At 38.7% G+C, this 23,663-nt stretch overlaps 1 protein-coding gene across 1 annotated transcript in view; it reads left to right on the top strand.

Moving 5' to 3' along the window:
* The window catches only part of CFAP61 (cilia and flagella associated protein 61), a 431,546-nt gene that overhangs the window by 349,048 nt on the left and 58,835 nt on the right, over positions 1-23,663 (top strand). The window contains exons 23-25 of the mRNA XM_090285993.1: positions 2,497-2,824; positions 4,847-4,938; positions 15,578-15,783. Coding sequence (XP_090142119.1) covers positions 2,497-2,824; positions 4,847-4,938; positions 15,578-15,783 — 626 coding nt within the window. The remainder of the gene's footprint in view (positions 1-2,496; positions 2,825-4,846; positions 4,939-15,577; positions 15,784-23,663) is intronic.

The following is a 23,663-nucleotide window of genomic DNA, read 5'->3' as shown; positions in this document are numbered from 1 at the left end:
AGTAAGTTAGACAAAGAAAGACAAGTACGGTATGATCTCTCTTATATGTGGAATCTTGAAAAAAATAAAACAAGCTCGTAGAAACAGAGAACAGATTGGTGATTGCAAGAGGCAGGGAGGCAGGGTGGGAGAAAGAAGTGAACTGTTTTTTAGTTTGAATAAATTGAGTTTAGAAATTTTAAAAGAAGTGTTTGTCAGAATGCATGATGAATGAGGTTTATTAGATTGGTGACTCTTGATCTGCTAACCAGGGAGTTTTGCTCTCCCTAAGCTGAATTATAACTATAAGTAGTCTTAAATATTTATTCAGAACAATATCAATGTGGCCAGATGTTTCTAATTCATATTTTATCAAATATGTAATATTCAGTTGGCATAACAGGAACCCATGAATTATGTTTGAAAGATCTGTAACTTAGAACACATGTTCCCCTGAACAGTGTTAAATTTGCTTTTCCATCTAGTCCACAAACTCCTGGTATAAAATAATACCATTGCAATACTAGTAATTTTTAAAACCTTGAAAAAGAAGGATTAGTAGACTTAATTTGCTACTTAACAAAAAGTAATGGATAAGTTGAAGAATTTTTGTGGAGATGGTGAAGGGACTTTGAGTATTTTCAAGGGCTTGATAAGTTGATTGTACTGTTTTTTATGTATAATTTCAATTCAAATCCAATGGCTTTCTATATTTCTGTATAAGTGGGTAATCTATTTTATATAGATGGAAGAAGAGTGTAGGAGAGAAAAAGTGGAGTAAGGAGAGAAAGATTCAGAGTCAGAGACAGACTCAGAGAAATATGCTTTTTCTGTGTTCACTGAGTAAAAGTTATAAAACAGGAAGAATTCAAGGGATTCAAAAGAAAGAAGCTGCCTGGGATGGAAGTAACTGGAATAGGGTTACATAGCTGAGTAAACAGACACAGAGAAAAGGATAAAGATTCTGTTGGGTCCCTGAGGGAGAATAAAGGGCATTGCTGAGATGATGGATGTGAGTCTGGCATTGTCCAATAGAACTTTTTGTGATGATGGAAATGGTTTCTATCTGTGTTGTCCAATATGGCAGCAAAGAGACACCTCTAGCTTTTGAGCATTTGAAATAGGCTACTGCAACTGAGGGTCTCGATTTTAAATTTTGTTTAATTTTAATTAATTTATATTTAAATTTACATAGTTGCACATGACTAGTCACTACCACAGGATCATTCATCATTCATGTACCATTCATGGGTTTAGGGAAAAGGATACGGAAAGGAGGTATTTATGGCCCAGAACAGCTGATTTTTGCACAGAATGGGGCATGTAAGGTGGGTAAAGCAGGCATGTGAAGGAAACAGGGACGTGGCCATCAGTATAAGGAGGATCCATATTATATGTTTATTTTTAGCATGCTTCAGATAGGGTGTCAAACTATATTTAGGTAAAAATCAAATGATTGAGCTTCTCAACTGCTTCAACAACAACTGAAGACTTAAAAACAACTAACTTGGACTGTTTTAATGACTTTCAACACCAACAATAGAAAACAATGTTCAGATGAGCATGAGAAAGTATTGAAATTTGGGCAGAGAACAGAGGGGTCATACAGATCACTTCTAAGGAGCATGCAGAGCGCTTGTGACCCTTCTACAGCACAGTGCCTGGCATATGATAGGTACCCCATAAATATTTATTCAATGACTGTGTCATACCAGGGCAGGGGGCAACAAGAAAGGAGCCCAGGCATGTAGATGCTGAGGCTGGTGGGGCTATCATCTTCTCTGGGCCTCTTGCAGAGATGGGCTTTTGGAGTTTAAAGGGCCAGGAATTGAGCAACTTAAAGACTCGAGATTATATGAGGTGACTCTAAGAAGGAACCTAGAGAAACCTAAGTGTCAGACACAGGAAAAAGAAGAGGAAAATGGAAGGAGGCTGAGATAGAGCTATTTTAAATAAAGGAGGATGGGGGGAATGGGGTGTCTATGAATTGTAAACCTCCTTGTGGGGAAAAAGTACTGACTCTTGTGGTAGCTATTTCATCATTTGGCATCCATCTCTGCACTGGATGTCTAGATTGAATGATGAAAAAAATAAAATAAAAGAGCGCATGCCCTGGCTGGGTGGCTCAGTTGGTTGGAACATCATCCTCTACACCAAAAAGGTGCAAGTTTGATCCCCGGTTGGAGCATGTAAGCAAGGCAACAAATTGATGTTTCTCTCTCTCTTCCTTCCTCTCTCTCTAAAATCAATAAACATTTCTCAAGTGAGGATTTTTTTAAAAGACCTTAAAAAATGAAATAAGAGTGACATTGGGTTATCTTAATACTAAACAGGAGTGAATCTCCTTCCCTTTCTCTCTCCCTCTCTCTCTCACCCACACACATCAATATGACAAACTTTTAGTAGATTTATATATTTTGTGTGTTCTCCAAATAATAAAATACCCTGTTGATTGTTCACAATCTTTGGAAAGTAAAGAGTGATAACTAAATCACAATGTGATTGTTCACTTGGTAGATATTCTTCAGCTTCTATGAGAAGAATGTGGATTATGAAACGTTTAAAGCACTCAGTGATGCATGTCTTGTCTATGATGGTCGACTTGTGATTGATACAAGCTTCCACACCAATGACGTAGCCATCAGAGCTGCTGGCTCCCTCACCAAATTCTCCAATAGATATTATTCAAATGATTGGACTCACAGCAGCTTCAATTCTAAAGAAGTTGGCTTCCAACTGGCAGCAGCTATGCTCAGTCTATTTGATCCAACCCTCAAGCCTGTGACCGAGCCACCAACTGATCTTGACCAACTCATCCCCATGTACAAGGGAGCCAAGATCCAAGGTGTGTATTAAGCTACCTTCTTCCACCTGGTGAAGCCACCAGTTGGATCTGGGTCAGTGCTCAGGGCTGTCCTCCATCCTTCTCTTAGGTTTCATGAGGAGACTCCTCAGTCCCTCAGTGGGTTTGCACAGAGGCAAGAGAGGGCTCTCTCTCATTTTTAAAGTATTTATTATGGACCTGACATTATTATTGTTATGGTCTTTTGTATTTTGAGCATTTATTATGGACTATATAATGACTGTGGTCCCATTTTACATATAAGTAAACAGACTGGCTGGCATATGATTAGTAACTTGCCCAGAGGTTACTCACAACTGGTCACAATGGTGCAATGCTTTGACATCTTATCAAACTTCCATTCTCACTCTAAGTTCAGAGATAAAGAGACCCTTCCAAGAATCCCAGGCCTTAGCCTGCTATCTGGATGGTTAGGCCAAACCATTTGCAACTGTCAACAGTGCCACGTTCATCTGCTAAACCTTGTTGGTCTCTAAGGAGATCAGCATCTGAGTAACATGGGGTTTCTTTATGTAAGATACTGTCTTCGAATGTGGTAGACCTTCTACCAGAAAAATGCATATATTTACAAAGTTTTGTTCATTTCCAGAAAGTTGAAGGACTAATACCCAAAGCCATCCATAGATACCCTAGGGTGCCCACAGACCCTAAGATAGGAAATAGAACCTCAGACTAAAGAGACAAAAGCCCTATATTCCAGATCTTATCTTTTTCTGCCTATCTACATGGCCTCAAGGAGTCCAGCTCTGCTTCTCATTCTCATTGAGACTTAGGAAAGGTGGAGGCCTTGGGAAAAAGGAAGAAATGGGATGGGCACCAGAGACCAGAGTTAAGTCAAGCTCATAGTTCTGGGACCAACTAGAAATATTAAGAATTTGAAAACAGTATGGAGTTTCCTCAAAAAAATTAGAAATGGAACTGCCTTTTGACCTAGTGACCCCAGTTCTGGGAATATATTCTAAGAATCCTGAAACACCAATCAAAAAGAATATATGCACCCCTATGATCATAGCAGCACTATTTACAAGAGCCAAGATCTGGAAACAGCCCAGGTGCCCATCAGTAGATGAGTGAATTAAAACGCTGTGGTACATTTATACATGGAATACCACGTGGCTATAAAAAAGAAGGAACTCTTACCCTTTACAACATGGATGAACCTGGAGATTATTATGCTAAGCAAAATAAGCCAGTCAGAGAAAGACAAATAGCATGTGATCTCACTTATATGTGGAATCCAATGAACAAAATAAACTGGTGAACAAAACAGAACCAGAGACAGGGATACATGGAACAAACTAACAGATCTCAGAGGGGAGAGGGCTGGGGGTGGGCTGCTGGATAAAAGGAGATGAAGAGATTAGCCAAAGAACAGATATGCGTATCCTATGGACACAGACAACAGAGTGGTGAAGGCCAAGGGAGGAGGGGGTGGGGGCTATGTGGAGGTGGGCAAAGAGGGATGGGGGGAATGGGAGACATCTGAAATAGTGTCAACAATATAAAAAATTTGATAACAATAGTTTCCTAAAACATTGAAACAAGAATTTATTGATTTTCCTTATAACATTCACTTTTTAAATATTTTGGTTAAATATGGGAGGAGAGATGGAGGATGGGAAAACCATTGCAATAGTTAAAGATTCTAAAAGTCTTGTTCTGGCTTTGACAGGTATAAGGTAGAGTAAGAGGAGTTATGAGAATTTACAAGATACAGATGATCAGCTTGGCACATCTTGGAGCACTGTTAGCTACATTGTGGGATGTAATGGCACATTCACACTGACTTTGTTAAGTAAAGCCCAACTATCCTAGGGAGTTCCTTACTAATAGCAGTACTTTACTGGGGAAGTTTCAGTAGCATGCACCATTATAGGTATCTTCATTTGTCTTGTAGTACAGATATAAGCTCACCAACCTTATTAACATGTTACTCCCCCCCACCCACCCAGACACCTTATTAACAACTAAATTAAAATGTGGAAAACTTGCTATTTCCTTTAGGGGGCATTCTTCCTGGGTCTTACCATTATCTACATATTGCCAAGCCTGCCATTTCAGCCCCCTTGAAGGTACAAATGGCCCAGCCTGATTTTGTAAGTATTATTCTTGAATTTCATTTTACTTTCAAATATAATACTTTGTTTACAGGGAGTGTATACTTTATTCAGACCTTTTGTATAATGTGTTGGTTCATGCATCAGAAAGCCACTGCAGTAGCCAACTCCCAAGATGGCCCTCAGTGACTCCTGCCTCTTGGTATTCATGCCCCTGTATGGTCTCCTCACACTGAATAGAGCTCATCTGTGTAGCTAACAGGAAATGACAGTTTGAGTCTTCCAATGGTAGGTTATGAAAATATTACAGCTTTCTACTTGCACTGTCCTGGATGGCTTAATGCCCTGATTATAAGGTCTCCTAGGCAAGCCGTGGTAGGAGTCTGTGTGTTAAGGAATTGAGGATTCTTGCACCAGTCATTAGCTGTCTGCCAGTCATGTGAGGGAGCTGCTTTGGGAGTAGACCCTTCAGTCCCAGTCAGGCCTTCAGATGATGCAGCTCTGGCCAACATCTTGACTACAAATTGTTGAAAGGCCATGAACCAGAACCATCCCGGGAGTAAAGCCACTCTCAATTCCTGACTCTCAAAGATTAAGGTAATAAGAGTTTATTATTGTTTTGAGCCACTAATTGTTTTTTAATAGATTTTTTAAAGAGTAGTTTTAGGTTCACAGCAAAATTGAGAGGAAGGTACAGAGATTTCCCATTCATCCCTGCCCCCATTCATGCATACTGTCCTGATTATCAATATCCCCAATCAGAGTGACATTTCTTGAGATTGATGAACTTAAATTGACACATTATCACCCACAATCTACAGTTTACATTGGGGTTTACTCTTAGTCTCATTCCAGAGGTTTGGACAAATGTATAATAACATGTGTCCATCATTATAGTATCATACAGACTAGTTTCATTGCCTTAAGTATCCTCTGTGCTCCACCTTTTCATCACTCTCTCCCACTTAACCCCTGACACCCATTGATTTTTTTACTGTTGTTTTGCCTTGTCCAAAATGTTGTCATATAGTTGCAATCATATAGTATTTAGCCTTTTTAAATTGGCTTCTTTCACTTTGTAATATGCATATATGCTACATGGCTTGATAGTTCATTTCTCTTGAGTATTCCATTGTCTGCATATATTAGTTTATTTCTCCATTCATCTACTGAAGAACATTAAGCCACTAAGTGATACATCAGTAGATAACTAAAATAACCATCTTTGTGGCAATGTAGCAAGTAAATTGCTTAGGGTCTGGAATGTGTGTGCAGGCCTTGTTGTTCTTCTGTCCTCCCTGAGTTACACCAGGATTATCCAGAAGGTACAGAAGTATTACAGGGGGACGTCCCTTGGTTCAAGGTAACCAGAAAGGAAATTTGTGGTTGATCAGTTAGCAAGCTCCTCAAAGAAGATTCTATGACTGAAGGTCCCAAACTGGTGTTTGTTGTCAACTGGGGGTTTCCTTTCTGATGTGTCATGTTTTCTTTTTTTTTTTTTTTTTTTGTCAATGAGGCAGAAACTAGAAGTTGACAACTTAACCTCTCTTTCCATTTTCTTATCCTGAGTATTTTTGGTGTCAATGATATGTCCAACTTAAACACATTTCCCAGATTTTTTTGAGACTAGGGTCATCCATGTGGCAGGTTCTGGTCAATGAGATGTTAGAGGAAGCTATTGGAAAATTACTCAAAATGGAGGCAAGCTTAAATTGTACAGACTATTGTCCTTGTCCCCCGACCCTTCTTCCTTTAGAAAATTGGAATCCCAGCTCTTCCATTTAATTTCCATGGACTTTGGACAAGTTATTCAACTTCTCTGCATGTCTGTGATTATTAGGGCTCATATGTAGAGTAACATTGCCTTTTTGGAACAAAACAGGTGCCAATCAGTGGTGGATGTTGTTAATCATAGTTCCAGATAAATAATGAAATCAGTGGTGGGTGTTGTTAATCATAGTTCCAGATAAATAATGAAATCTGTTCCTTCTAGGGAAAGGACAAATGCTCTTTGTTTAAAATTTATTTCCCTTGGGCCTCTCCCAGATACTTTTGGGTGTGCTTTGTATATGTGGTCTGCTGAAAAATTTTCTTACAAATAAAGGATCATAACAAATGATCTTCCAGTTTCTATTGCTATGTAACAACTTAACATTGTGAAGCAGCCATTTGATTCTGCTCATATTCCTTGGGTCAGGAACTCAGACAGGGCATAGTGGGAAGGACTTGCCACTGTTCCACAATGTCTGGAGCCTCAGCTCAGAAGACTTGAAGGTTACAATGGTAGATCCTCCGAAGGCTTGTTACTCACCTGGGCTAAGATGACTCAAACACAGGAAGTGCTGACCAGACATCACACCCAGGCTGTCCATGTGGCCTGAGCTTCTGCACAACATGGCAGCCTCGAGTACTCAGATTTCTTATGTGACAGCTCAGAGCTCTCAGTGCATGTGTCCCCACTAGCAAGTTAGTAGCTGCATTTGTTTTCATGACCAGGCCTCGAAGTCACACAGCATTGTTTCCCTCACATCCTCAGTTGTTGCAATCATAGCCCAGCAGAACGTAAGAAGAGGGGACATAGAGTTCATCTCTCAATGAGATGAGTGTCAAGGTCATATTGCAGAAGAGTATGTGGGACGGGGGATATTGTTGTGACCATCTTTGGAGAATACAATCTGCCACTGGAAAAGTGGGGCATGATGAAGCTCAGATGATGGGTTCAGAGGCTGAGCACTTCGGACATCACTGATAAATAGCCGGAGCCAAATATGTTCAAGAGCTAGAAAATATATGACTTCATTTCATACAGATCCATATTCTTTAAGGGCACTGTGTGATGTCCTTCATGTAGTGTCATTTACTTATTATGAACCACTGCCTGTCTCTGAATCAAGTCAGAGGAGGAGACAAAGGGATTTTCAGATAATGAGAGTTTTAATACGAATGCAACTTAAATACGTTCTTTGGCTGGTGCTACGACAGTATTTGAAATGGATCCCTAACTTTAATTAACTGTTTTACCAGGTGGGCCTCCCTTTTAATTAGTATAGAAGATCTAAACAGATTTTTTTTTCTATTTTATTCTCCAAAATAAATAAATAAACAAATGTAGATTCCGTGGCAGTCTTTTGGAGTTGGAATTAATTTAGTTAAGTAAAATTGTTGCCAAATGGTCAGGCAGTCACCTAAATATAGCCAGTTCATTGAGAATGGAGCCTATTGAACAATATTTTACTAAAGAAACTAAATTACTATTCTTACAATAAATGTAGTACAGATAAGTCTTATTGGACTTTTACAGCACTCATGAATTGAAATATTTAAGTAAGAAGTTACTTTAGTAATTCATGAGCTCTCTGAAAGGTAACCTGACTAAAGAAAGACAGAGGAACCTCGAGTCCTCTTCAAAAATAAACTACTTTACAGATTCCAGTCCACATGCTTTGTTGGCTTATACACTGCAGAGTAAAGAAATTTGTCACAACAAGTTCTGTTTTGGATACCGTTAAGTTTAAAATTGTGTATTCATCATAAGAGCTGAGAACATAATTCCTTGCACACCAAGTCTGATTAATCCTGTGTTTTCCATTTGGCGTGAACTCCAGAGCCATTTTCCAACCTTCGTCAAAATCATAAAAGAACCTGAAAGGGTAATTGTATCCAAAGAGAAGGAAAAAGAGACACACCAGAACCAGTTAAGTTACTCCATTAAGATCTTAAATTCAAAATCCAAATTTCCTAACAATCCCACAGAATTGGAAGGTGTATGAAATCATCATTATAATCCCTAGAATCCCTTATGGGATGGCAGGACTGGAAGCTGCCTTGTCAGTGGAGTGATTTTGTGTTCTGGATTTCACTGGATTTTCCCAACCTGTCAGCAACTGTACAGGAATGACATAAGAAATTTAGATGGGTCTGCCCAGCCCTAAAAGGGTAATCCCTGTCTGAGAAACCCATCTGTAGGTGAATCATCTTTAATATCAATGCAAAATATTTTGATGCGTTCCAGATTCCCAGAATGCTCCCCACCCTTGTTATGTTAAGAGAGTGCCAAATCTTATTAAGTGGACACAATTACTTCTTTTGTTAATATTAACTATGAAAGCACAAGTCATTTTTTTCTCTAGAGTGGGGCTGCTTTTTGCATTCTTTAAGCCCTCATAGCTATGATGTGCTAAAATATACAAAGGCAATCCAAAAATTATAATTCAATTTTTATATTAAAAAATAAGATTTTAAAAGTCCCCCAAACAAACACGTCATGATAATAATTCATTGAAAACAATGCTGACAACATGGCCCTTTTGGAGCAGGCTGACATTGAAAGGACCGTATGCTCTGGCCTCTTGCTGTCACCCAGCAGCCTGTCAGGGCTCCACGTCATGGTGGCCTGAGTCTTGAGGTGTTCAGCTTTGGCCAAATTATCCCCTGTAAACACAGGTCTTTGTCATCAGAAGGGGGAGTATTTAGTGAAATGCTGCCAAGTCAGGATTTTGTCAGCCACATGGATGGATCTTAAGGTATGCACCTTTAATGTCTGGTTCCCCTTTCTTAATCATTTAGCATAAAGAAAGTTTAAAGAGGAGGAGGATGAGGGGCCAAGACCTGTGGATTGGCTGACTGTTCTCCAGTGAGCCCTGGAGAAACCTGGTTCTAAAACTATGCCAGAACTGTTGGCAAGGCCCTCTCTCCTGGACTGCCAGCCACCCTACTACCAAGGCAAGGTTGTGACCCCTCCTCAGGCACTCATTCAACTTTTCCACCATGGCATCCCTACTACAAAGGGGCTTCCCAGCCCTGGGATCAGGGACTAAACCTAAAGCTACTAGCACCAAACTCAAATAGTCTTTAAAGTCTTGTATTTAATATTATAAATGTAAATGAAGAGCACATTCTTCATTCTTATATATGTGTGTGTGTTTATTTGAGAAATAGAGTTTGCTATGATGGGCCACTAAGTAAAGTTGATTCCAGAATTATCCTGTGATGCAAAGTGCCCCAACCTGGTGTATTCATTGCTTAGTCTGAGAGGTCAAGAATTCTTGACTCTCTTTCTTCCTTCATTCTTTCCTTCCTTCTGCTTTTTGTTTCATTTCTTTCAATTTTTTCACTGAAAATCTAGTTTCTTGCCCCAGCACAGCCAGAGTATTTAAAAATAACTTATCATTTTAGAAGTTGTAGTCATCATTTAAAAATTAGAAATGATATAATTGTTCATAATATTTTCTTACAATCCTTTGTCCTTCTTTGGTGTCAGGTATTATTTTTCCTCTTTCATTTCTGATTTTATTTATTTGTGTCTTTTCTCTTTTTGCTGTGATGAGTCTGGTTAGAGATTTGTTAATCTTATCTTTTCAAAGAACCAGCTCTTGGATTCATTGATCTTTTGTATCATTTTTTTAGACTCTATTCTATTTATTTCTGCTCTGATCTTTATTATTTCCTTCCTTCTACTCATTTTGGGCTTTGTTTGTTGTTCTTTTTCAAGTTCCTTTAAGTGTGGAGTTAGATTATTTATTTGAGCTTTTTTCTTGTTCCTTGAGATAGGCCTGTAATGCTATGAATTTCCCTCTTAGGATTGCTTTCACAGTGTCCCACAGATTTTGGATTATTGTATCCTCATTTTCATTTGTTTCAAGGTATCTTTTGATTTCTTCCTTGATCTCATTGTTGACCCAAACATTGTTAAATAACCTGTTATTTAGCTTCCATGTCTTTGCATGTCTTTCAGTGTTCTTCTCGTAATTGAGTTCTAGTTTTCTAGCACTGTGGTCAGAGTATATGCTTGATATGATTTCAATCTTCTTAAATTTATTGAAACTTGTTTTGTGTCCTAACATGTGGTCTGTCTTAGAAAACGTTCCATGTGCATTTGAAAAGTATGTATATTCTGCTGCTTTGAGGTGAAATGCTCAGAATATATCAATTAAATCTATTTGATCTAGTGTGTCGTTTTAGGCTGCTGTCTCCTTGTTGATTTTCTGTCTGGAAGATCTATCTATTGAAATCAAGTGGGTGTTAAAATCCCTGACTATGACAATATTTATGTCGATCTCTCCCTTTATGTCCCATCAAGATTGGTTTCACATATTTAGGTGCTCCTACATTGGGTGTGTAAATGTTTACTAGGTTTATAGCCTCTTGTTGGATTGCTCCCTTTATCATTATGTGGTGTCCTTCTTTTTCTCTAACTATAGCCTTGGTTTTAAAGTCCATTCTGTCAGCTATAAGTACTGCTACCCATCTTTTTTTCCTTTTCATTTGCATGAAATATCTTTTTCCATCCCTTTACTTTTAGTCTGTGTGTATCTTTCGATTTGCGATGGATCTCTTGGAGGCAGCACATTATTCATTCAGCTACATTATGTCTTTTGTTTGAAGCATTTAAGCCATTAACATTTAAGGTGATTATTGATAGATATGTATTTAGTGCCATTTTATTGTTAGACTATTTTCTTCTGTATTTTTTTTCTTTCTCTTTTTCTTCTTAAAGCAAGCCCTTTAACAATTTTTTGCAGTACTGGTTTGGTGTTAACAAACTCCTTTCACTTTTTCTTGTCTGGGAAGCTTATTATTTCTCAGTCGATTTTAAATGATGGCCTTGCTGGGTAAAGTAGCTTTGATTGTAGGTCCTTGCTCTACATCACCTTGAATATTTCTCGCCATTCCCTTCTGTCCTGAAATGTTTCTGTTGAGTAATCAGATGCTAGTCTAATTGGTGCTCTATTATAGGTAACTACCTGCTTTTCTCTTGTGGCTTTTAGGGATCTCTCCTTGTCTTTAAGCCTCGTCATTTTAATTATGATGGGTCTCAGTGAAGGCCTCTTGTTTGGAACTCTGCGCTTCCTGGACTTGTGTGTCTTTTTCCTTCACTACATTAGGGAAGTTTTCAGTCATTATTTCTTCAAATAGGTTCTTGATCCTTTGCTTGCTCTCTTTTCCTTCTGATATTCCCATGATGTAAATAGTTACATTTCATGTTGTCCAAAATGTTTCTTGAGCTCTCCTCATTTTTTAAAATTCTTTTTTCTTTTAGCTGCTCTGCTTGGATGTTTTTTTCTACCTTGCCTTCCAAATCACTGATTCAGTCTTCTGCTTCATCTAACCTACTATTTGTTCCTTCCAAGGTATTCCACCAAGAAACTACCAGAACTGATAAATTCAGCAAAGTAGCACGATACAAAATTAATATCCAGAAATCACTTGTATTTTTATATGCCAATAATGAACTAACAAAAAGGGAAATTAAGAAAACAATCCCATTCAAAATTTTTATAAAAAGAAATAAAGTACCTAGGAATAAACCTAGCCAGGGATCTAAAAGAATTGTACTTGGAAAATTATAAGACACTGATGAAAGAAATAGAAGAAGATACAAATAAGTGGAAGCAAAAACTGTGTTCATGGATAGGAAGAATTAACATCATTAAAATATGCATACTACCCAACACAATCTATAGATGCAACATAATTTCTATAAAAATATCAATGGCATATTTTATAGATCTAAAACAAATATTTGAAAAATTTGTATAGAACCAAAAATAGTGTGAATAGCCTCAGCAATCTTGGGAAAGAAGAACAAAGTGGAAGGAATCATGCTACCTAATATTGAAACTACACTCTAAAGTCATAGTAATCAAAACAGCATGGTACTGGCATAAAAACAGACACACAGATCAATGGAATGGAATAGAGAGTCCAGAAATAAACCCAAACATTATGGTCAAATAATATTTGATGGAGGAAGCAAGTACAGACCATGAGCTAAAAACAGTATATTTAATAAATGGTGTTGGGAAAATTGGACAGATACAAGCAGAAAAATGACACTAGACCACCTTCTTACATCATACACAAGAATAAATTCAAAATGGATCAAAGACTTAAATATTAGACATGAAACCATAAAAATCATAGAGGAAAACATAGGCAGCACAATCTCATACGTTGCTCATAGCAATACTTTATCCAATTTATCTTCCCAGGCAAGGGAAACAAAAGAAAAAATAAATAAATGGGACTACATCAAACTAAAAAGTTTTTACACAGGAAAGGAAACCATCAACAAATTAAAAGACAACCCACAGAATGGAAGAATGTACATCTGACAAGGAGTTAATATCCAAAATTTATAAAGAACTTATAAAACTCAACACCAAAAAAAAAAAAAAAAAAAAAAAAAATGGGCAAAGGACCTGAATAGACATTTTTCCAAAGAGGACATACAGATGGCCAAAACAGATATATGAAAAGGTGCTCAATGTGACTAATCATCGGAGAAATGCAAAATAAAACCACAGTGAGATATCACCTCACACCTGTCAGAATGGCTATCATCAATAAATCAACAAATAACAAGTGCTGGTGAGGATGTGGAGAAAGGGAAACCCTTTTGCACTGTTGATGGGAATGCAGACTGGTGCAGCCACTTGTAGAAAGCAATATGGAGATATATCAAAAAATTAAAATGGATCTGCCTTTTGCCCCAGCAATCCACTTCTGGGAATATATCCTAAGGAACCCAAAACACTAATTCAAAAGAACACGAGCACCTCTATGTTCATGGCAGCATTACTTACAATTGCTAAGATATGGAAGCAGCCCAAGTGTCAATCAGCAGATTAGTGGATAAAAGAACTATGGGACACTTACACAATGGAATACTACTTGGCCATAAAAAAGAAGAAAAATTTACCCTTTGGGACAGTATGGATGGCCTGGACAATATTATGCTAAGTGAAATAAGCCAGTAAGCGAAAGACAAATATCATATTATTTCACTCATATGTGGAATCTAATGGACCAACTAAATTAACAAGGAAAAAGGGGAAAGACTCATGGATAGAGAGACGGGGGAGGGTAAGAGTGGACAGATTGAGCAAAAAGGAAAAAGGACTCATGGACATGGACAACAATGTGGCGATTGCTGTGGGAGGTATGAGGACTCTAAATGGTAATGGTAAAAAATACAATAAAGATTAAATAAATTTAAAAAATTAGAAATCATAGGTAGTCAAAAGAACAGAAAAAGAAACAACAAAAATGATATAATCTCCCAACTACAAAATAACATTTGTTAAAATGTTGATTAAAAAAAACTGAATGATCTGTACATTTTAAAAGTACTTCTATAGTATAAAACGTACTGTGAACATATTCCCTTGTTATGAAATATAGTTTCCAATAAACTATATTATAGGTGCTGTATCCTGTCATTAGGATGCCATCGTTTTGTTAGGTAATGTCTTACTAAATTCTTTTTCTGAATCCTTTGTATGGAGGTAGATTTTTTTTCTCTATATCCATTTATCTCTATGAATGATGGACCAGTTGCAACCCCCAACCACTTTCTTAAGCTGTATTTCTTTTCTCTCCCACCCAAAAACCCAATTTCTCACACATACTTGGGGCTGACCCAAGATTCACTTGATACACCTCCTGCATACCTCACTTTGTGCTTTTATAATTGGCTGACTCCTTCTGTGGGTTTTTGCCTTATGCTATCCAAACACCCACGAGTTGCTTCAATTTATTTAAAAATCCAGTTAAACTGTGTGTCCTTGTTTAGACAAAATCCCCAGGGGATGTCCAGGACTAAGTAAATGTTTGGGATCAGTATAGTCCAACTTGCCTTGGATTTATAAATGTCACATTCAAGTTCAGAGCAAAAGCTTAAATCTATATGCACTCAGGAAAGATTTATTGAGCGTTACCATGGTCTAAGTTCAGAATCTATGGGTAAATTGAAGGTTCAGCCACCACGGACAAAACCTATTTGTCTGCTGCAGGGTCCCAGTTTGGTTGTCTGAGCCCACGGAGAGTGTGTCTCGGTTTGGTAAGTTGGTAGCCATTAGGAGCTGAAATAGAAAAAGTGGTGGTGTGACATGGGATAGAGTGGCATCTTTCCTTGTCATCTGGGCCTATATGGCAGTTTTAGCCCATATCGAGGGGACACAAAGCATTGATAATTTACAGACTAAAAAGCATCCTGCAGGCCCTGACCAGGTAGCTCAGTTGGTTAAAATATTATCCTGATAATGCCGAGGTTTCAGGCTTGCTCTCTGGTCAGGGCACATACAGGACGCAACCAATGAATGCACAAATAAGTAGAACAACAAATTGACTTTTCTCTCTCTTTCTTTTTCTCTCTCTCCCTTCCTCTCTCTCTTAAAATCAATACAAATTAAAATCCCCAAACTTAGCTGTCAGAGATTCACCTTTTACTTGTCTCCTTTATTTAAGTAAACTTTAAAAAACTGAAGTTCTTTCTGATGATTTTGACTAGGAGGTTTTTCTGAAAATGGTGCTGTGAAAATCTAAGATAATTAACAGTGTTAACATACCTCACAGAGCAGAGTAAACCCAGCCCCACATATTAGCTGTGCAAGGTATTGAGTAATAGAGAATTGGCTGTAAACTAGCAGCTAATTTAAAAACATGAAACAATGCAATCAGTTTAAAATATCTTGAAGAACATTTAGCCATTAAGTCCAAGTATGTGGTTTCGGACACAGTTATTTTCTGTTGAGTTTAGTCAATATCTGTTATAACTATTTGCAACAAGCGATAAGATATGACTTGTCTGTTATATTTGGAAAGTAAATTTCTATGATAAAGTTCCCAATGTTCAGAAATGTTTCTAATGTTGTTTTTCTGATCCATTCCCCTCCAGGGTTCAGAAATAGTAACAGGTAATGCGAAAAATGGGAATTACTTCCGAATACATGTTAACAAGTATAAAATGGTGGAAGCCATCACATGCCTGTCTAAGGAGTCTTTTCCTACCTCCAACTACATTCGCTTGTTCGGCCAGCATGAAGAAGTCCTCAACAACCTGTGTGCTCGGTATGAGGACAACATGATCACAGATCTCTACAGGTAATTTGAACAGTGTATTTTACTAAGGAAAAATGCAATACATAGTGTCTTATGAATGAAGGGTGTGTTTTCTGATGCATCAGATAACAAAACAGGAATCCATGGGACAAGCTAGAGTGGCAGAAATTTTGTTCTACTATAATAAAGAATATCTGACCACTAGCATTGATCAGAAGGTGAAAAATCAAGTGGGGAAGTGCATGGACTCCAGATGTGTCTACACATGGCTCCCATGGTCATGCACAGGCCTTAATCCCAGATGTGGCAGTACCAGCCTCCACACCATGGGTGGGCCCGGATGAGGTGGTTTTTGAGTTCCTTTGATGCAGGGCTGTTGAGAGCAGTGGCCAGAAGTTTAAAGGTAGTTAGGGAACAGGATATGGAAGCACTTGGTCCTGGTGGGAACTCCACAATCACAGACAGACTGCCCATGACCTCAGTTTTCTTCCACATGGCTTGTGCTCAAGCAGGGAAGAGCAACCATTCGTCCAAGACATTGTTAAGGGGATTCTGCACTGGCAGGTTGGTTTGACTGAGTGATCTGGATCTTGGTCTTTCAACTCTAAAACACTTTTTTATCCTGTTACTTTAGGACGGCTAGAATTTTAGAGTAGAAAGCTACTTCTGGATATAATCTGCTGCTTAGAAATGTTAGAAGAATTATCAGAGCTGGTACCATATATAGATGCAGGATGTAAGTTATAAAATTCCAGGGTCCTTAATACCCACTGAAGTGACTGCCAGGATCAGAAGCAATCTCTCTTCCCTCTTAATTTTCAAAAATATTATAGAATACATTATATAAATGAAAAAGTATCTAAAACATGTATGTATACTTTAAGGGATAATATTACTAAAAATCTTTCTGTCTACCAACTACCTTAAGAAATAATTCCTGCCCTGGCTGGTGTGGCTCAGTGGATTGAGCACTGGCCTGCAAACCAAAGGGTTGCTGGTTCGATTCCCAGTCAGGACACATGCCTGGGTTGCAGGCCATGTCCCCAGTTGGGGGTGAGTGAGAGGCAACCACACATTGATGTTTCTTTCTCTTTCGCCCTCCCTTCCTCTCTAAAAATAAATAAATAAAATATTTTTTGAAAAAAGAAAGAATTCCTTATTTCAGGATATTAGGAGCCCCTCTTTGATGACAAACCCCTGACCCCGTCTTCTTGGAGGTAACCACTATCCTGCAGTTTGAGTTAATCATTCCTTTTCTTTCCTGTAAAGCAGGGATAGGCAAACTTCCCCTATAATGAGCCAGAGAGTAAATATTTTCAGCTTTGCAGGCCATATGACTTCTTTCGCAAGTACCCAAATCTGTCATTATAGTATGAAAGCAGCCATAGGCAATATTAACCTTTATTTACCAAAACAGGAGCCAGGGAAACCTTTGTTTTTAAAATGTGCCTTGTATATATTTCCTAAAAAAAAAAATCAATTTATTTTTCCTCCTTTGAATTGATTCTGTGGCTGACTAGAGAAAGTCAACACTGTTTATCACTACCTTTCTAAGGCCCATCATGGTAATGTTTGTAGCTGTAATTTATTTATTTTCCCTACTGTATAGCATTCCCTTATATAACTGTGTCACAGTTCATCCACCTATTTTCCTGTTGATTGATATTTAAATTGTCCCCAGTTGGATGACATTATAAACAATGTTATGGCTATTGTGGACATACCTCACCTACAAGAACTTCTCTCAGGTGTACCAGGTGATGCTGAAATGGTCCCCAAAGCGGTTATATCTATAAAGTGAGTAGGGCATGAGAGCATCTCCACAGCCCTGGCAAGCCTTGGTGCTGTTAGATTTTACAATTTGGCTATTCTGGTGGTTTGAAAAGGTGTCTTCCTATAGTTTTACTTTTGCCTTTTCTGATTAATGTTGCAGTTTAGTGACTTTTCATTTGTTCATGGGTCATTTGTGGTAGTTCCTGCGAAATGCTTGTTTATGACCTTTGTCTGTGTTTCATTTGGATTGTCATCTTCTTGCTAATTCACAGGGTTATTCATATATTCTGGAAGCAAACTTGTGTTGGTTATGTATCCTTAATATATCTTCTTCCATTTTGAGGCTTTTCTTTTCACTTACTTTATGGTGTCAATTAGCAGGTATTCTCAATTTTAATATAATCTATTTGTCTTCTTTGGGGTGTTGTAGATATTTTTGACCCTTTATTTTTCTAATAGGTTTAAGTAAATTTGTCAAACTCTGTGAAAGGGTCTGTTGATTTGATAAGAAATGTATTAAATCTTAGATTAATTAAGTGGGATTGATATCTTTTTTTTTAATTTAATATGCTTTATTGATTATGCTGTTACAGTTGTCCCAATTTCTTTTCCCTTTGTTCCCCTCCACCCAGTGACCCCCCTTCCTGCAGTTGTCCCCCCTCCTATTAGTCCATGCCCATTGGTTGTGCATATAGTTCTTCTCAACATCTTCCTGTACACTCCACTCCCTCCTACTATGCTTCTTAATTCCTGTACCATCTGCCTCCCTTTCCCTCCTTCCCCTTCCCCACTGATCTCCCCCCAAAATGTTCCCCATACCTGTAATTCTTTTCCCACTCTCGTTGCCTACTTAGTTTGCCTTTGTTTCAGTTCCCTAGCTTCTGTTGTTGGTTGTTGTCATACAGTTTTCATTTTAATGTTCATAGTTTTGATCCTCTTTCTCCTAAACAAGTCCCTTTAACATTTCATATAACAGTGGTTTAGATCTGATGAACTTCAGTTTTACTTTGTCCTGGAAGCACTTTCTCTGCCCTTCTATTCTGAATGTCACCTTTGCTGGGTAGAGTAATTGTGGTTGTAGGTTTTTGCTTTTCATTACTTTGAATACTTCTTGCCAGTCCCTTCTTGCCTGCAGAGTTTCTTTTGAGAAATCAGCTGACAGTCTTATTGGTACCCCTTTGTACATAATTCTTTTCTTCTCTCTTGCTGCTTTTAAGGTTTTCTCTTCATCCTTAATTTTTGACATTTTTGTTATAATGTGTCTTGGTGTGATTCTCCCTGGGTCCAGTTTTTTTGGAACTCTCTGTGCTTCCTGGACCTGTAAGTCTATTTCCTTCCCCAAGTTAGGGAAGTTCGGCTTCATTATTGTTTCACATAATTTTTCAATTTCTAGCTCTTTTTCTTCACCTTCTGGCAACCCTATGATTCAGATGTTGGCCCGCTTATAGCTGTCTGATAGGTGTCTGAGCCTCTCCTCATTTTCCTCACTCTTCGTTTCCTCACTCTTCGTTTCCTCTTTCTGCACTGGTTTACTGTTTGTTCCTTCCCTATGTTCTGATTTGTTGATTTGATCCCTGGTTTTCTTTCCCTCACCACTAGTTTCATATGTGTTTTTGTTCATTTCAGCAGGACTAGCCTTCATTCCTTCCCCGTCTTGTTTAGGATCTGTTATTAGGTCTGTAAGCATTCTTATAACCAAAGCTCTGAACTGTGCTTTAGGAAGATTTCCTATCTGCTGAACCATTAGATTAGAAATTTGCTGTCTGGTCAGCTGCGTCACTGGGATCTCTATTGTGATCTATGCCATCCTGACAGTTTTGTGTTTACCTTTGCTTCCTGGGCGGGGCTGTCACACCTCCTACGTTATAGGGGGTGGAGCACCATGCACTTGTCACAACTGGGTGACCCTTCTCACCATGCTGTGGCATTTTCTGTGGGGGTGGGGGGTCCAAGATGAATGCCTGCATTTCACTCTCCGCTAAGAGACCGGGAGCCTCCTCCTCTGTCCCCACCCCCTCCAGGCCTCACAGTCCAAGGCAATAGGCCTTCCCTTGCATTGGAATCACAAGCTGACAGGTCTGGTCTGCAGCCAGGGGTGCTCCCCAGGGGCTTCTTGCTTCCCCTTAAATACGGGCGTCTGTGCCCACCACCATCCTGCCGCCAGCACAGCTTGACCTCTCCACCCCGGCTTTGCCCCTCTGCCCTGTCCGGATGAGCACCACTTCTTTATAACTTCATACGTTGGACTTCCATTTATTTTCTGGGACTTCTGGATATTTCTGGTTTTGCAGTAGTTTTATTCCTTCTTAGTTGTGGAGGGAGACAGAGTGTGTCAGTCTTCTTGCTCAGAAGTCTCCTCTGTGTGTTTTGCTATCTTTGTTATTAAATCCAATATCATAGTATAGTTTAGACTTTGATTTATTTAGGTCTCCTTAACATCTTTCAATAAAGGTTTATGATTTTCTTCATGAATGTCTGGTATAATTTTTGTTTAATATAATTCAAAGTGCTTTATATTTTTATTACTGTTGTAAATTTCATTTCTTATTGATTGTTGTTATATAGAAATACAGTAACTGTTTGTATGGTTTGATATTCTGCAAATTTTCTAAACTCTCACTCATTCATATAATTTACTTGTAGGTTCTTTTTAAGTTTTCTGCACAGAAAAATTATAGCATCTACAAATAAAAACAACCGTTTTATTTCTTATTTTCTAATCTTTGTAACTTATTTATTTTTTTATCTTATTACATTGGCTTTTATAGTAAAAAGTGAAATAAAAGTAGTGAAGGATGTCACCCTTGCCTCATTCTTAATTTTAAAGGACATTTGTTCTTTATTAAAGGTATGATATTTGCCACACATAGATTTTTAGACATCCTTTATCAGATTTAAGGTTTTTCTAAATTACTGGCTTGCTAAGCATTTTTATATGCATGGCTTTTAATTTTTTCCAAGAAAGAGGATTTAATTTCTGAAACCTTTTATGTAGGCGGATAGTTTCCTAATGCTTTCAATTATGAACTATATTTTGATAAAGTATCAAATTCCTTATTTAATTTTTGTAGACTTAACTGTACTATTTATATAAAATAAAGAAAAAATTAGAAAGTGAATTCATTTATTCCTTAGCTAGTGCATAGGATTTTATTTATTGTTGCTCCCAACCTTACACAAAATACTTAAGTTAGAGGAGAATCAATTGTTTGTTAAAAAAAATTTTTGTTAGTGGGGAGGGAAATACTAAGAGTTTTCTCTAAAAAGAGAATGTTTTCATGTTAGACCAAATTCAAAAGTCCTAGCTGGTTTGTTTTCCCCCAAGAAGGTGATGTTTAAACAGATATTTTGTGAGCTTAAGACACTAGTCAGGGTGCAACTGTTAACTGATAATAGTAATAATTTTAAGCTAATTTGATTTGTTAAGAGTGAACATTTAAAATGGCAAACAGGTTGACACTGGATAATAGGATGTGCCAATTGACCTTTGTAAGAAAGAACTGAGGGAGTGGGGAGAGGAGAACGGTGGCTGATCATTAAAGCAGTGGAGGGTCATTTTTAAGTGAGGTGCTGAGGGTTCCCCCATGACTGTCAGTAACTTCTACACATGTGTGTTAAATGTGTACATGCAGCTGTGACTGCATTCTTTTTAACTGCCATGAAATGCTGCCAGATCCTGGCACAATTCCTGGCCCAGCACTGCCTGCCCTGTCTGTTTTCAGATGAACTGGCAAGGCTCTTTCCAGACAGGCAGCGTAAGTGGTTTAGCTGATTTTGGCTATGATATGATTAAGGATTGTTTCCCCAACCTTGGCAACACCAGCAACATCTCTTGCCCAGATCCAGGCGAATTTCCATCCACTGCATGTTGGGGCACCTTTCTGTATTCTGGGAGGACTGACTGCTAACCAGGCCCTTTATCTTCTACAAGTCAGACATGACCTCAAGATTAAGTTCCTCTCCAGTTTCAAAGGAAACCTCAGGATTCGTTCTCCCCACTTCTTCCTATCTAATCTCACCTCATCAAGGGCCAGAACAGAGCAAGCATGGTGATGCCAGGGGCACCTGTGGCAGCCATGGGGGCAGGTGCAGTGGCAGTCAAGGCCTCATGAGCAGTGGCTCCTGCTGCCTTCAGAGGGACTTTCTTGGAGCTATTCGGGGACATGTGGTGGGAGCCAAGCAGTCAGCCACCATGATACACAGGCAGACAGCTGTCATAGGATGGCAGTGCACTGAGGATCTGGGCCCAGGCTGGCTTGGATTCCACCTCATTTTATTCTTTGTTTCCACCTCAGAGTGCCAGTATAAACCATTGGCGATGAAGAAAAATTCACCACTGGTGACTGTGTGTGCGTGCGCACATGAGTGTTATGTGCCTATGAGAGACAGAGAGACAGAGATGGTGGATTAATTAATTCACCACTTTGGAAAATAACAGAGCCCATTTTTATCTTTGTTCATTTCTGAACCAACCAGCATTTAAAGTCACATAAATAGCAAATGTTACTAAAAAATTTTCCCAATCATCCCCTTAAGAGCACTTGTGTCCCACAGTGTCCCACATACACACATACACACATCCCTCACAAACCTTATGATTGGCCCACCCTCTAAGTCCTTTGACAATGTTTAGGATGAGCAGCACTTTCCACCCTGCTGATACTACTCCTCCCTCAGGACCCTGAAGACAGAAGGAGCTTAAGTGTGGGAGCCACAGTTGGAATGTGGGAATTGAGGATAGAGAGGAGATGGGAAGCAGAAGCAGTTTCCCAAGAAATCCCTGTCACAGGGCTTTAACAGGCAATGTCCTGTAGCTTCTCTGCTTTCTTAACTATACCTCATTGTTATTTACCCCACTTATCAATGGCCCTGCAAAATAGATCTTACCTACTGAATTCCTCCCCACCTTAGCCTTAATTAACAATCTGTAGCATCCTTTATCCTCACAGCATGAATTGGTCTTGCCCTAGCTTCTTTGTGTGAACCCATCAGATACTCATAAACCTTGATTAAATCATCTCTTTTCACATCTTAACATGTTCAGCTCTCAAAGACTGCCCTCATACGGCCCTCCTGCGAGCGCTGCCATCCTCCTCCACACTTCCCCAGACACTTGAATGGCCTATTTTTAGTGGGTAAGTGCTGCAGTGCACAGTATTCTGAAAGGGATTTGAGTGGGCCCTTTAGAAAGCTGCCATTACCTTTTTGAACTGTGAAGCTCCAGAAATTACTCCCTTAGGAAAGCTGCCTTGTGCTATCTCTGTCTTCAGAGCTGCAAAGCAGGATGTTGCCAGCCCACACTGTCTGTTAATTCATTTATTAGACTCCAATTGGAGTCATTTAATCATGACTTATGTGATTTCTGTTCCCCTGTGGTCAGTGGCCTGGTGTTGTTCCCAGTAGAAAATGTCACACTAAATTCTAGGTGCCCATTTTTGCAGACTTATCAAAATTTTCTTGAAATATGAATGCCCACTCCAAGTTGTCTTTTTTTTTGTACATACCTAAAAATTGTTGAATACCAGTTCTCCCAAATGCAAATTTCCCTTTTGGTTACTTCTCATGTCATAGACCTGCCTTTCTGTAGACTCATTGAGGTGTTCCTTGCTCATCTGTCTCATATCATATAATGCCAGTTCTCTTTGATAGCCTTATAAAGAATCTTTTTTCAGATGTTTGCTAAAATCAAAATTTGTTCTCTTCCTTTTGCTTTCAAGTCATTTACTTATAGTCTATTTCTCTGCCCTGGTAAAAGGTGATTTTGATGAGGGGTGCTCACATGCTCCATCTTGGGGATCCTCACCAGTCATTCCCCAGGCTTCTGGCTTGCCTAGTAGTGTTTCTTATGTGATCGCATAGTCTGTGAGGCTGAACCCGCATTTATAAACATTCCTCATTACAGAGATGGTCCACAAAATGGGCAAGAGCATTTAAAAGTCTCCTCCAAAGAAACCACAGATTGAAAATCCTGGTACACCCTTCATGAGCAATCCAGGAAATGGCACAGCCAATCGGTCTCCTATTTTTGAGACAAGCTCTTTACTAGCCACATTATGTATAAGTATAATGATTAATCTATCAGTCAGGGGTCAGTTGTAGACGATAGAATCTCTCTGGATAGTTTCAATAGAAAGGAATTTACTTCCAGT

Source organism: Furipterus horrens, unplaced genomic scaffold (genome assembly GCF_987537825.1).
Source record: "Furipterus horrens unplaced genomic scaffold, mFurHor1.1.pri manual_scaffold_8, whole genome shotgun sequence".
NCBI classification, from domain to species: Eukaryota; Metazoa; Chordata; class Mammalia; order Chiroptera; family Furipteridae; genus Furipterus; species Furipterus horrens.
Note: the sequence above shows the minus strand (reverse complement) of the source record. Positions and strands in the feature narration are given on the sequence as shown.